The sequence below is a fragment of the Tamandua tetradactyla genome, chromosome 16, assembly GCF_023851605.1.
Source record: "Tamandua tetradactyla isolate mTamTet1 chromosome 16, mTamTet1.pri, whole genome shotgun sequence".
NCBI classification, from domain to species: domain Eukaryota; kingdom Metazoa; phylum Chordata; class Mammalia; order Pilosa; family Myrmecophagidae; genus Tamandua; species Tamandua tetradactyla.
In genome coordinates, this window is record NC_135342.1 from 60,287,385 (window position 1) to 60,303,461 (window position 16,077).

General features: G+C 42.0%; 1 protein-coding gene across 6 annotated transcripts in view; it reads right to left on the reverse strand.

Moving 5' to 3' along the window:
- Positions 1-14,829, reverse strand: part of CMTM4 (CKLF like MARVEL transmembrane domain containing 4) — a 115,943-nt gene extending 101,114 nt beyond the window's left edge. For 4 of the 6 annotated variants that reach the window (XR_013163607.1, XM_077132642.1, XM_077132644.1 and 1 more), the window contains exon 1: positions 14,634-14,829. Coding sequence is in view for 5 of the 6 variants with exons in the window: in XM_077132642.1 (XP_076988757.1) it covers positions 14,634-14,819 (186 nt within the window). In the remaining variant the exon portion in view is untranslated. The remainder of the gene's footprint in view (positions 1-14,633) is intronic. The other 2 variants (XM_077132643.1, XM_077132646.1) reach the window with 1 other exon arrangement.
- Between the last annotated feature and the right edge of the window lie 1,248 nt (positions 14,830-16,077).

A 16,077-nucleotide genomic window follows, 5' to 3' on the forward strand; every position in this document is an offset into this window, starting at 1 on the left:
ACTCATCTGGACCCACCATGCAATGCACAACCTGCCCAAATGTACAAAGTGGCCTTGAATTATAAAGATTTATAGCAAAATGTCAGGAACTTTCTTTGCTCCACTTTGATGCTCATCTAATCTTGCTAAACCCAGTATTTGGCAAGTCTTGAGGATCTGTTTAAATACTGGGAAGTTTACTGTTATAAACAGTTAGAATAAAAAAAAGAACCAAAAATAAAATTTCCTGTTTTCATTTATACTGAGCTAGTCTGAGAATCAACTGTATATTTCACTAAAAAAAAAAAAACAGAACTGTAGACCTCATACAGAACTCCACAGAGATGGTCACAAAGAAGAGGCTCTGCTAACTACTGACCTTGCTGGGCTACCCCTATGCTCCCTCAAATCTGGTAGTCATTCCTTGTGGGTTTCACTCATCTAACCAGCATCTTGGCAGCATCTTGGTTCCCAAAATCCCAGATCAATCGCTGAAGCTTCTCCAAAGCATCTCCATGAAGGTGGACATGTGCAGCCTCTCCTCAGCCACCTTACCAAAAGCACATTGGAACAACACACTGCTGATAATATCCTCATTACTACCTCCACCACCACACATGTCAGGACCATGCAAAGAACCATACAGATTTATTTACTTGTGACAAGAAGGGACCTATTTTCCCAGTTTCAGCTCCAAAATCACACTCTAGAAGGAATATAGGCAAATTTTGCTGATCTCACTTTACTATCACAGTAATTAAGAGGAAAAAAAGCATTTTATGTCTACCAACACCAGGGCTTTGTTACAAACCAAACCTTGGGGCTCCCAAGTAAATCACATGCCCTAGCAAATTTATCTGGGCAACTTGCCTAGGGTGGTTAAAAACCTGCCCTTCAAAACAGAACATCACACAGATTTGATTTATCATATATAATCTTTCCTAAAAAAAAAATGCTGTGGGTCTTTACAATTTATCTGTCTCTCCCCATAATCATATAAAGGATAATAAAAATGTCAGAATCCACAAAGCTATTCCATGCTGGATAGGATGTGAAACCCTCACCTCTACAACAACAGCAAGGCACAGGGGAAAGATCACTAGCCTGAGGCTCTGGTTCCAGCACCACCAACCAACTGGGGAGCCATAGGCAGCAATTGTAGCTTCTCTTCTGAGGAACAGATTTCTCACCATAAAATAAGGGAAGGGCATACAAGGATAGCTTCAAGATCCCTTCTTATTTTTCAATCTACTCAATTTATTTTAACATTTGTTCCCCTTATTATTTATTTTTAATCCATATGTTTTACTCATCTGCTAATAAGGTAAAAAAAGAGCATCAGATACAAGGTTTCCACAATCACAAAGTCACACTGCAAAAGCTGTATCATTATACAATCATCTTCAAGAAACATGGCTACTAGAGCATAGTCAAGATCCCTTCTAGTCTAAAATTCTGAGTTTCTGTTTTGAACCACCTTGAACCTCAATATTGGTTTCTACTATGCTCTCATCTTCAATATGAATTAGTTCTTTCTTTTCTTCCTGAATTTGGGACTTGTTTCAAACTCAGAACCACATCAAACTGAACCTGGATGAATTTGCAAGTGCTTCCTAAGCCCTCAGGCACCCACCACTGCGAACACTAAACAAAAATAACAACTGGACCTCTGCATTGCAAGTGTTTATAAACTTATTGCAACAGAATGTAAGTATTCCACATTATCAAATCTGTTCGGAGAGACAGAGAACCCAGAGAGTGAGGGACATAGGTAATGTAAGCTTGTTTTATAATCAAGTGCTTATCATGGGATATCATAGGTCACAGGACATCAATCACAGTAAGGAAAAACCAAGGTGTAAAAGTGTGGTAAGGTTAATAGGAAATGGGGTAGAGAAAAGGGGTAGGGAAAGAGACAAAGGATCCTGTCTCACCATAACCCACTCTCTTCTGGGGTATCTCCTGGATGACAAAGGGCTAGAGTGGCCTTGCGGCAGTAGCACATTGCTATGGGGGAACAAGGAGCTTCAAGCCAGGCTAAGTAAAGAGATTTATGTGGAGAGAGCCTGTATAGTACAGTGATTAAACCAGAACCTACTAGAGGAGGCGAGAACCACTGGCATTAACAATTAGGGCTAACATTCACCAAGTTTTTCCAACAACCAGGCTCCACGTTGGGCACTTCCCATTTAACCCTAACACCAATTCCATGGCAGCAGGTAATCTTATCTGTACTCTTCACCTGACTCTTCACTCTGACTCAGGCCTGTAAGGGCCAGGCTGAGGTCTAAAAGGCATAGTCCTAAGTGTAGGTGGCCAAGATCTATTTTTGTGAAGAAAAGTGAGCAGGGAAAAATAACAACAGAGAAATCTAGAATGGAATGTAGAAGAACATAAAAGATGCTCCTCCAGCAATCCCCAGACAGGCCGGAGGAGCAGAGGAAATGGAGAAAAAGGGATGAATGAAATCAGGTGATTCCAATATGCACAGTACATGGACTACAGAAAACCCAGCCCCCCAGCCCTCTCCCTGTATATTCTCCATCCCAGGATAAATTGTAAAAAATTTTAATATTGACCAAAAAGATCTGTCTTAGTTTCCTAGGTATGCTATAGCAAAGTACCACAAACTTGATAGCTTAAAACAGCAAAAATGTATTCTCTCATGCTTCTGGAAGCTAGAAGTTCAAAATCAAAGCGTCAGCAGAGCCATGCTTTCCCTGAAGGCTGTAAGGGGTAAATCTTTCCTTACCCCTTCCTGGCTTCTGGCAATTGCCGAAGCTGGCAGTCCTTGGGATTCCTTGGCTTATAGATCCCTCACTCCAATCTGTGCCTCTGTCATCATATGGCATTCTCCCTATGTGCCTCTGTGTCCAAATTTCCCTTTTATTATAAGGATATCAGTCATTGGAGTAGGGCCCATCCTAATCCAGTATGACCTTGTCTTAACTTGATTATATGTGCAAAGACCCCATTTCCAAATAAGGTCCATTTACAGGGACTGGGGATTAGGACTCGCACATACCTTTTTGGGTAGAGGACACAATTCAATCCACAACAAGAACCTTCAACAGAAAATTAGGCATTGTCTAGAATATAATCTTCCAAGTTATCTCATCCAATAGGGTTTGTGCCTCTCATTGTCTTTGAGCTATTTACAACTCAGAACATTATGCACGAATTTTGTCTATAGACAACTGATCCCTCGCCAAGCCAATTTTGCATCTATCTGAAATTCATTTCATGGCCTACATATATATATACACGTCTGCACTTTGAATTTTCCTTTGAACCAGTTGTAACACCTTTTTGGGTCCCTCATTAGTTAATAAACTATTTTATAGTTGAATGAGTCGTGATGTTATCTTAATGTAAAAATTATCCCTTAATACCCATAAACATGCTCAAGTCTACAAGTGTGCCAATATTCTGTATTAGCTACTCTAAGAAGGGGAAAAAAGTTTCGAGAGGTCAGTAATTCTTAATCCAAACATTTTGAAGTCAGCTGGGAGGATGATTGTGTTTCAATTTTTACCTCTCTTTCCCTTCTCTGTCAGCAAACAACGTCTCCAGCTTGCCCATTGGCTCTGACCTCAGCAATTTTTAAATTTCACTGATAATCCAAGAAGCCACAAAGGCTGAGGGGCCTCCCTATAAAATGAACTAATCACCTCTTCTTTGACTCTCATAGATGTGACCCAAGAATTGTACCATACAAAAGTTGGGATCCAGAAAGGATCTCTTGAAGCTGGCAGATGTAATAGGAGTGGTACCAGCAGAAGAGGAGTAACAGAAATGAACTAAGTCACGCAGACGATGGGACAGACAAGCAATATTGGGGCAATGCTCATAATCTGCTTAATAGGTACAAAATCAGATTGATTCAGGGTTCCACCTGCAATCTCTAAAGGCAGACCACACAGATCCCACTTACTAGGCGTGGGACCTTGAGCAAGTTAATGATCTCAGTAAGCCTCACTTCCCCACTTAGTAAAAGGGGGCAATTAGTAGTATCTGCCTCAAAGTAAAACACTTAACAATTTGGCACGCAGAAAATGTGCAATAAGTGTTAGCCTTAATATCATTTATTTATTAAGAAATGAATTTAGTGCATTGTAAAATAAAATACAATAATATAATAAAACATAGTTGCCACCTCTTATCCTACTCCCATTCGTCTTGTCCCTTTCAGCCTCACTGCCAGAAAACCAGTTTGGCCTTCATTTCTCACCTGAATTCCTCTTACCAGGCCTTGCTGCTATAATTTCACTCTTCAGAAAGTCATTCTTCACACCCCTTAACCCAGGGATCCCTTGTGAAGAACAGAAATATTGAATAGAAATATGTGAGTCACACATATAGTTTTATTTTTTTAACAGTCATATTTTAAAAAGCAAAAAAAGGTAAAATTAAAACTATACATTTAATTTAACCAAAATATTATCATTATAAAATGTAATCAATACAAAAGTTATATTCATTTACTTTCTTTTTTTCCCTAATGAATCTTCTAAATCCAGTGTGTACTTTATATTTATGGCATATCTCAATTTGGACTAGCCACATTTCAAGGGTTCAAAATCACATATGACTAGGGGTGACAGTTCTGGACAGCACAGTTCTAACTGCTTCCCATCACTTTCAGAAAGCCCATAACCATTAGCCCAGCAAACCAGGTCCTTCCCAATCTAGGTCCCCCTCATTCTTTCCCACACCCCCCACCTTCATCTAACTCTTACGCTTCCCTTCCATACCTTTGCTGATGCACCACATCTAACTAACCTCCTTAGATCCTTCTGGATTTGCTGCCAACTCCCAAAACCTGAAACAGTCCTTCTCCACAGCACAACCCACATGTTATTCCAAGCTCTGGCCATTTAACATCTTTTGTGACTGTGCCTATTTCACAAAAGGCCACAAGCACCTCCCCGGCCAGGCCCACTGTCCTAAGCTCTTATCAGGGCACCTGGTTCTGGTGGTGTGATAGTTTGTATTTGACCACTCCTCCTTCCACCTTCCATCATAAGTGGGGTGTGAGCTACTTGGAAGCAGGAATTTCTGTCCTACTAATTTAGTCTACCAGTTTCTGGGCCAGCCTAGGCACTGAAACATACATAAAGTATAGATTTTTTTAAAAAAAGAGGGAAAAGGAATATGTCAGAATTTTTAGCAACATCCAGGTAACCTGATCTTGTTCTAACTCTACAGTTATTTAGGCGGCTCTCTTAAAAAAACAACAAAAAAAAACTTTTTACTTTGAAATACTTTAAACTTACTGGACAGTAACAAAAATAATACAAATTCCAAGAGAATTTCAACATACTCCTATCCCTCCAGATACCCAGGATCCACCAATTTTAACATTTTATCACATTTGTTATATCATTCTACCTATCTATCCATCTATCTGTTGGCATGTCTTTTTATCAGTTCCTTTTCTGAACACTTGAGTGCAAGCTGTATAGATCATGCTCCTTGAACACTTAATATAGCCATGCACATTTCCTAACAACAAGGATATTCACTTATGTACCCACCCTGAGTTATCAAGTTCAAGAAATTTAACATTGATATAAAGCTTACAGTCTATATTCCAATTGTTTCATTTGTCCCAGTAATGTCCTTTTGCACTTTCTCTCCTCCCTTATTAGATCCTATCCAGGATCATGCATTGCCTTTACTGTGGGAACATATATACAACATAAGCTTTCCCATTACAGCCACCCCCAAGCACACCATTCACTGGAATTAATCACATTCATTTTGCTGTGGTCTTCTCATCACCTCCCATCACTAAAACTTTCCCCTCTCCCCAAACAGAAACCCTACACCCATTTTGCATTAACTCCCCCTGCCCACAACCCTTGGCAACCTTACTCTAATTTCTGCCTATATGAGCTTGCATATTTTTCCAATATTTTTCTTTGTAGTTACCATGGGGCTTAAATTTAAAACCTTAAATCTGTAACAATCTCTTTTGTTTTGATACCAACTTAACTTCAATAGCATACACAAACTATGATCCTACAGCTCTCTACCCCTCCATTCTTATGTAGTTCTTGTCACAATTATATGTTTATACATTATAAGCCCAAAACCACTGATTTCTCATTATATTTTATGCATTTGCCTTTTTAGATCTTATAGTAAAGTGGAGTTATAAACCAAAAATATAATAGTGGCATTAATATTTACACTTGTTTTACCTTCACTGGAGATCTTTATTTCTTCATGTGGCTTTCATCTATTATCTATTGTCCTTTCCTTTCAATAGCTTTTATTTATCTGACGATGACTTAACCTCTCCCTCATTTTTTTTTTTTTTACATGGGCAGGCTCCAGGAATTGAACCTGGGTCTCAGGCATGGCAGGTGAGAACTCTGCCACTGAGTTACCGTTGCCCACCTTCTCCCTCATTTTTGAAAGACAATTTTGCCAGATACAGAATTCTTGGTTGGCAGTTTTTTGCTTTCAACACTTTAATTATGTTATTCCACTACCTTCTTGCTTCCATGTTTCCATTGAGAAATCGGCACTTAATCTTATTGAGACTCACTTGAATCTGACATGTTGCTTCTCTTGCACAGCTTTCAGAATTCTCTCTTTTTCTTTGGCATTCTACAGTTTGCTCATAATATGACATCATGTGATAGTCTATTTGAGTTTATCCTGTTTGGAGTTCCTTGAGCATCTTAGATGTGCCTATTCATGTCTTTTGTTAGATATGGGAAGTTATCAGCCATTATTTCTTTGAATATTATTTAGCCAACTCAATCTCAAATTATGCATATTTACAAGGTTTGGACTGAAAGTGGCTGAGAGAAAGTAGACAAACTAAAGAAGCAACTACCCTTGGAAGAGCTATTGTTCCTGCTGTTTTTCACTGGCACAAAAATCTTTTAGCCTTAAACTGTTTTTCATAGCTGTACTGGAATAAATGGGAAACCACAAAAATGAAGCCTTCTATTGAGCCAGTCATCAAGTCGCAGGGCAATAAAAACACATCCAAAACTATCCACATTTGATTAAACTCTGAACATTTTAAGTGTTTATTGACTCATTTAATTCTCAATTTTAATCAAGCATCTGAAATTTTCAGACAAAATTTTGGAATGCTGTGTTTCCTATCACCTTTTCTAGCCTTCACTGAAGACCACTGGCCTCCCTTCTCGACCTCACAGAACTGCTGTTCTTTTATTTTAATCAGAGATCTTTATAAAAACAACCCTTATGACCCTCAGCCACAATTCCAGTTGGGACTTTTTCTTCATACATGTGAAGTGTGTACTCTAAGGGTTTTCAAAGGATACTGGCCTGGCAGGTCATGAGTGACCCCCCTCTCTGAGCATATTAATCAGAAAGTAACTTCAATAATAATCACAGAATCCCTGGTTTTCATTTTACACTTTTCCAAGCAAAAAGCTTGGCAAAACCTCTTATACCACCACTCCCCTGCCTCTCCTCCCCACCCTTACAAAAATCTGTCTCCTAAGCAAAAGCTTCTGTTTCTTAGTAGCAGGAGATACTCTTTTCAATCTTAAAGTTAAACAAAGAAAAAGTAATCACAATGGCCTTTTATTTCCATGCTTCTTTCCCACTATTTTCCACTTAGGACAGAGTCTAGAAGTTCCCAACTATCTTAACAAGGTTCTTAAATAAACAAAACTCATTTACTTATTCACAAATATATATAATGCATATATTATATTCCCCATGTTTTCAAATAATATAGCCTTAAAAATTGTGTTAATAATCCATTTATTTTTTCTTTCTTGTATTAAATATGTATATTCAATAAATTCACCCATTTATTCAGCACTTTGCTCTGTGAGCACATTTTAGATACTTAGGGATACGGCAGCAAACTTAAACAGTAAGCCCCTACTCTCATGAAGCTGATATTCCAGTTGAGCGGTAAGTGCTACAGAGAAAAATAATGCAGGGTGAGGGGATGAAGAAATAATGAAAGATGGGGGAGTGTCCTATTTTAGAGAGGGTGGTCTGGGCAGGTCTCTCTGATGACATGACTTTTTGAGCAGGAACCTGAAGACAGCCACATGGGTATTTTGGGACTGGGGGAGGTAGAGGAATAAACCTCAAATACAAAGACTCTGAAACAGGAGCATGTTAATTGAAATGCTAACTAAAGCTTCTGATCAACATGAAATAGGACTATGAAATTCCAGTCAAAAGTAAAGAAATTTGCCTTATTCTATTTAAAATGCAGTTTCAGTTAGGCTTCTTAAAGTGCTACAATTAGTATCCAGTTCCTCCATTCTCACTCTCAATTCCTCATTGCTATATTATTTATTGATAAACTAAAACAGACTCCCATCATTTATTGTGAGGACAAAAGGCCTCACGGACAAGATGCTGAGATGAGGGCTGGGCCTCATTTAACTGAGAATTTTTTATGCAAAAATCTTCCAACAAGAAGTTAAACTGCTTAAAAATAAAGTAGTCTCCAAATACTAAAAGAACAAGATCTCCCCAATGAAGTGTCACTTTCTGAATTCTGTATGCTTTTACTCATCTGTCCCCTCTTTACTCACCTGCAGCCCCATTCTTCAGCCCTGGGCCACTTTGATCTGAGTCTTAAAAGTTTAAACTGGCTGTCTGCTGCCACGCGAAGCTGCAGCCATTCCTCAGGTCAGGGGTGCTTTGTTTTCTTACTCTCCACTTTGCCCAGTCTAAGCTCCTTTCTCCTGTCTAGTGAAGCTCCACCTGCTCATGAATCTAATTCTCACCTCACCCTTCTTTTTTACTGCTTTTGCACACACAGCCTGGGCCCCAGGAACGAAATGATTTCATTTTTCAAACAAAATTATCAGGATACATTATGCATTCATGGGTATTGCTTATATGAATCTCTGTCATTTCAATGCTTGAATTACTTAATGATTTAAAGTAATTTTTTAAAAATTAGGATAGACTTACATATGGTCTGATGAGACAGCATAGGAGGGTGGACTGTCCAGGAAAATTCAGGCCATTGACTACTGATCTGTTCTCTAACAAATAATTATTTCTCAAAAGAAAGCTGACATTATCTTACAAAAGGACTTGGGGCTACTTCCAGGAATAAGGATACAGAAGGAAGTGGTATACTAGTAACAGTGGGTTGAAGGCCAAAATGTAGGTATCCCCAAATTATACCAATAGCTTGGGGAGCTAACAGCCCTTTGAGGAAAATAGCACCCTGACTGCCACACCTATTTCAGGCCTTACTGGGATGGAGCACAGGTGGTGCTGTTCAGGTATAACTGGCACCACCACTAGGCTGGAAACAGGCCTCTCCGGGGCATTCTCACAGGCATTCACCCTACCAGCAGAGAGAAGGATCATGGTTTGGGCAGGGCACTTACCACCCCTGTCTCCTGAAAGAGAGAGGCTGAGTAGCCCTCAAGTGTGGTGATCTGGGAAAGACTCTTTAGCTTTCTAATTAAGAACCAAAAGTCCTCTAGAGCTGTCAGGAGAGAATCAGTTTGGACCTGAGGTCCAGGAGCCAGGAGGACTTACTGAACTTACCATTTCCCAAAAGCCAGTGTTTGTCAGTAAAACACTGGAGACTTGGAATAAACTGAGATTTTTAGATTATGGGGAGACATATTGACCAATCCCATTTTTTTTTAAACACTGAATTTTAAATTTAATGTAAAAAAAATTTATGTAAATTATTTTTTCTCATTTTCTTTAATGTCACAATTATTTTAACTAATAAATAAAATGGGGAAAATCCATTCGAAGGGAAAAAACTTAACAGTGAGCTACAATAAACATTTATTAAATACCTGCTATTGTGCTAAAGTCAGCAGAATGCCTGTTTTGTTTTTGTTTGTTTTTAACCATTATACAACCTAAAACTTCCCCCTTTTAACTACATTCAAATATATATAACTCAGTGCTATTAATTACATTCTCAAAACTGTGCTACCATGACCACCATCCATTACCAAAAATTTTCCATTGTCCTGAAGAGAAATTCCATATATTTTAAGTTGTTAACTCTCTATTTCTTACCCCCACTTCATCCCCTGGTAACTTAAAGTCCAAATTTTGAATCTATGAGTTTGCAGAATGTCTTGTTTCTACAGGAAAGTTTATTGAGAAAGTTTCCGCTTCAAGTTTGTTCAAGAGGTCTGTTTTATCTAAATCATCCCCACCCGCCACCCCCACCAAGCACCCCAAAATTACAAAGTAAGACCAACTAATAAAAGGTTAATTAAAAATTACGGTCAGTATATTAGCTTCAAGGCTAATCTCTATTAAGACAGAGCTAATAATAACAAGTTAACATTTTAGTTATTTTTGAATGGAAGATCCCTGCATCTTGTGCGAAATTCAAAAGTATGAAAAGTTTCCCTTCCACCCTGGCCCAAGTTCCTTAGAACTAGAATACCATTCTAGAGATATTCAATACCACCTAACAGGTTTTGATAATTTAGTATGTGAGACATGGTGCTAAGGATTGTGCAGATTGGCTCATTTAACTGTCACAAGTACTGTATGACACAGGTAGTATTATCATTATCCCAATTTACAAGCAAGGAGATCTTCTTTCCAAAGGTCTCCTGGCTGATAAGAGACAGAAAGCCCACAAACCTTGCCCACCCCTCCCACACACTACACCCCTAAACAAAGGTGACTCTGTGGGTCATGGGTATAATGGGGGCAATTTGTAAAACACACCTTGGATGACAATTTTATTATTTTTAATCATCATAAAAACTTAGTGGTTGATAACTTTGATTTTCTGCTAGGATTTACTGGATTCCAAGTCCCTGTTCAGGAAGACAACTCCCAAAGATAACATTCTTCCTAAGGACACATGGGACAGTTTTACAGGTAGCCACTTTAGAGTGGATCTGAGAATCCAATGCTAGGAAGCCTCCAACCTCACCTATCATCAAATGCCTGTCCTCACCCTGGCCAACACATCCCCAGCCAGCAGTAAGCCGCAGCGACTATGTCCTCACCAATTGAAGATGAAAAACTGAGAAGCTTTCCAACAAATAAAAGATAAGTCATTACCCAACCCTGAAATGCCAATGCTCTAATTTATATTATCAAAGAAAGCACCTATCAAACATTAGCTCCTTAATCCTTTCAATTCTTAAAAATGTTCAGTCCTTACCACTTATCTCTTAGGAGGAAGCTGACATGCTGAGACTAAAAGATTCAAGATCAACAGAGCTAAAATTTGAATCTAAACATCTCCTATTACCTGGCTTTAGGTTATGAAAATACTGAACAAATGCAACGTCAGAAGGTCATGGGAGGCATTCAAGGAAGGGATCTGAAAAACAACCAGAGTTCCCTGAAGTTTCCTTCGCGAACTGAAATGCTGATTCTGCACCTGGCACTTTTGAGAAGGCCTGCCTTCTCCTTTGCCAGAAGCAGGAAAGCTATTCAGCTGGAGACAAGGAAACCCTGTGATTCTGTAGCTTCAGCATATGAATACTGACCCATACTGATGCCCAGCTGCCTGAAGATGAAAGAAACATCCTTGGTCTCAGGTCTCCTGTACTGCTATTTGAAACAACTCAAAACAATAGGTTCAGGAGGAAGTGAAGAGCACAGTGAAACCTGACTGCTTGGGGTTCAAATCCCAGTTCTGCGCCCACTAACCATGTGACCCTGAACAACTTCTGTGCCTCAATTTCCTCACCCACAAAGTGACAACAATACAGTAAGCCACACCCTAAATGATGGCTGCTATTACAATTATTGTTCAGAAAGTTTTGTACAACCCAGGGCCTGTCCCCTTCTGACAATGTCCTTACATCATTGATAGTATGTGGTCCCATTCACCCCAATAGCAAAACTCTGCTTTCCACCAAGCTGATAAAATTAACAAGAACCTAGGTTTCTCAAATCAAAAGACCTATATTAATTATTTCATAAAATGATGTCTGGAAGCTAAAAACCAATAAGCTCTCACAGAATTCACACTTATGAGTAGGAAGAAACTAATTTAAATCAGTAGTTTAAACTAACTCATTATACCAAAAAAATGTATTCTTATGGTTCGATATAATGACAGTAGACATTCTCCCCATTAAGAGATAGATATAGGTTTCATTTTTAAAAGATATAATCTATGCAACTGCACTGATTTTCATATTTCAATTTGTTTTACTATCAAACAACATCCCATTTAAAGTATCAATCTAATTTTTAAATCATTAGGAAGCAAAGTATCTTTAAATTAAACATATTCATGATTTGGGGGCGACATTTTCACCAAATTTCTTTAGAGACAGGGAATATAATTAGCAACAGTGATAGCTAACATTTATTACATGCCAATTAAGTACTTAATAAGCTAGGTGCTAATTTTTACAGGCTATCTCATCCTTTTAATCCTCTGAGAGAGGTACAGGCTCCATTTACAGAAAAATCTCAGCCTTGAGGCAGACTGTTAAATGGTTCTGAGAGCTGATGGCAGGTGCCCATGTGAGGTTTTTAGCACTAAAATCATACAGAACTGTATTTAAACTTTAATATACAGGTGATTCACCTGGGAAAAGCTGTTAAAATGCCTGTTATGATTCTGAAGGTCTGGGGTAAAGCATTTCTAACAAGCTATCAGAACTTGCTGGCCTATGGATTACCCTGATAGTGAGTATCTACAAGTTGTTACAGGCCACAAATCGCACAAACAAAATCTCTATAAAAACTAAGACTTTTTAAAGATGTGCAAATGTTCTCAAAAATCACAGAATTACAACTTACCCTTACTTATTAATGGGATTCTGAGCTTTCTAACATCTTAGAACCATTTTATAAAAACTTCATGTTTTCTTTTCCAGTTTAAATTTAAAATCCAATTTCCTGGACTTTCCCAGAGGGGGTTGGTCCTCTAAAGCCCCTAATTCTTATCAAGGCTGAGAAGCCAAGTACACAGAAAGCTGTTACTGTTACACATTGCCATACCCTTTAAGCAGGTCCTTTCCCTTTTCTCACTCATGCATAACTCTCGCTTTTCAAATCCTAGAGAATAGACAACTGGAAAGGTCAGGCAAGATCTTAGGAGCTGGGCCCAAAAGTTCCTCCAAATGAAAAGTAAAGCTGTACAAGAAAACAGTACCTCACCAAAAGGTAAGGATTAAAACCCCTGGCTTCATCCCTGGCCCCAGATGACAAAGTCCCACAATGAGGTGATAATATTTTGTACAAACTACTCACTGTATTTGAATTCTTTGCATGACACATTAGCTCAATTTTGCCAGTGCCAGTTCTATTTACTTTTAAAAGGCCACAGCAAAAACAAAGCAAGGTTACTTGAAGGTTCTATATTCCACCTGGGCCGCTCCTCCCCCATTCTTTTTGCTAACAGCAATACCTAACTACAGAACCAATACATATTTGAGAGCATTCCAGTTTACGGGACAAGGTCAGTTTAAAATTCTACAGAATAACCTGCTCCATTTGTCTTTTCTTAGGAGTCTTCAAAACTACCTTCCAGTAATCAGCAGTGTAAGCCTTTCACCCAAGAGAGAGATAAAACAGTCTATGATTCCGCAAGCTACAAACACTGAGACCTTTATTTAAAGGGTGTCGACACATTATATTATTCCCAAGGAATGTTTATCTGTGCACTCAAGTAAACACAAGATGATGGATACTTGGAAGAAACAAAATGTACATACTTTGCAACTCAGGGCAAATGGCTTCTCTGGTTGAGAAGTCTATAAAGTTTTGTTGATGGGCCTCTGAGGAAGGCCTACCTGTGGCTGAGAACATAAGGGCCCACAGTTTTTTTCTGAACTGGAGCATGCCCTGTCCACAAAAGAGCAAAGCAACTGCCCAGAGAGGCCTGTTACAAAACCACAAGACAGGGGCAAAGCTGACCAACTCTGAGAAATGAGCTCTACTATGGACAAGTCCAACAGAAAGTTCTCTGTTTCTGTTACCTCCAACACTGGCTGCCCTCCCAGAGTGATTTAATTCTGGGTACCAAATAGTCAGTGGCAGCCACGTGCTAAGGCAGGGGACTCAAGGATGCCTGTTCTGTCTTTAGACTAATTAGGAAGAATCAAAATTCTGCAGTATAAACCGGAGACTTTGCGGCAGATATTGGGCTCTCCCACTGCATCTGGGCTACATTCCTCCATTCCACAAATATTTACTGGGTGTCTACCATATGCTCGGCACTCTTCTAGGCGCTGGGGATGAAACAAGTCCCAGTCCCCAGAGATGGAGACAGAGCAGAACAAGGACCGTCCGGAGGAGTGGAGATTGTGCGGGCCCCGAAAACACACCACATGTTGCTAAGACCGTTAGTGCCTAGGGGACAGCATGAGCCCCTGCGCCGGGCTCCGTGCATCACCAAGCCCGACAACGAAGGCCCGGACTAGCGAAGGCGGAGGTTCACAGGTAGGCCCAGGGGCAGGTGTTCAGATAGGAGGCACACACCTGAGGCCCCGGGACCTGAGCGAACAGGGTTCGGCTGGGGGCGGGGTTCCCGGTGCAGGCGGGAGGGCGGCCCGGGGACCCTCAGAGGAAGAACGGGTGCGAGGACCTGGGGTCTGGCCCCGGGAGGCGGGTGAGCGGCGCCGGCGGGCCGAGCCTGCGCCCCCGGAGCCGGAGCCGGGACAGAAGGCGCGCAGCTAGGCCTCCCGCCCGCACCTGGGGCCCCGCCCGGCACCTACCACTTGGGCGACCTTGAGGCGGCCGAGCGCGCTGCGCAGGTAGTCGGGGTCGCAGCGCAGGCCGGCCAGCCCGCGGCGCTGGCTCACCGGCTCCGTGGTGGGCTGGTACGGGCTGCTGGCGCCCGAGATCATGGAGGTGCTCGAGGCCTCGCCCTCGAAGCCGTCCAGCTCCTCGCCGCTCCGCATGCTGCCGCCCGCCTCGGGCCGCCTCGCGCGGCGGGCTCCCGGCGCCAGAAGCGGGCGGGCTCAGCGGGGTCCCGGCATAGCCGCCGCCGCCGCTGCCGCCTGACTGACCGTCCGCGGCCCGCCCCGCCGCCGCCGCCTCCTCAGCGCCCGCCGCCCGGCTGCGGCCGCGGCTCGGTCCGCTCCGGCTCGGCTCCCGCCGCCTCGGCAGCGGAAGGGAGGGAGGCGGGAGCGGGCGGAGAGGGAAGGAGGCGGGGGCCGGCGCGGCTGGCCGGGAGGGGGAGGAGCGAGCGCCCGCCTGCCGGCTTCTCGGCAGCGCTCCACCGCTCGGCGAGGTGGAGGTGGCGGGGCCGCGCCGCGGGGCCTCGGGCGTTGGGCGGGGAGCCGGGGGAGCCGTCCTTTCAGGCCCCGCCCCAGGCCCCGCCCTCACCTGCGCTGCGCTGCGGGCCTGGGGCTGCTGCTCCGCCTGTGGTAGCGAAGGAATCCTGGCTGAAGCGGGGGTAGGTCGAGGTGGACCTAGAGGACATGGAATAGATTGCTTAGGGTGCTGCCTCGATTTCTTCTCTGGAGAAAGTGGGGTCCTGTGCAGGTAGGCTAGGGGACTTCCCGGTGAGAATCAAGACTGGCTGTCATCCCCCGGCCGGGAACAGTGCGTGGCCCAGGGTGGGCCTGACTAGGACTTTGGTCTGACAGAGCGAGATTAGCATCTGGGCTCCTACACCGGGCACCTTGCAACAAACCAGCTCTGAGGTTGAAGCCAGGGCAGGAGCGGGGCAGAAATGAAGTGTCGCGGTGTGAGTCGTTTAGTAAGAGCCTCCACTGTAAATATTTGTGAATAACGCCTCGGTTAGGTTGGATCCGCCAACCTAGCCCAGGAGGGGTGCTGGCACACAGTGACCCTCGGTGATTAATGTTAGTTTCCTCTCTTAGCTAAAATGGTTTTGCTATCTCTGTCTAAGCATCAAGTCAGGTTAAACACAGATTTTGCGCTGAAGGGCATTAATTAAAGACTAATTTGCAATTCAAGTGTGAAGCCTAATTTTAAGATTAAATAAAACACTGACTTTCTAAGAACTGTTGCTTTGATGTTGTGCCCTTGCAAACCACAAATCCTGAGAGTTTCCCAAGGCATGAGCAAAACACTTGAAGAGGGTATTATTATTCCCACTTTACAGAAGAGGGGACTAAGGCTCCAGAGAAGTGGCTTGTCCTAGAGCCTAGGTTCCAACTTTTTTCACTACACAATGTTGCCTAATATCTA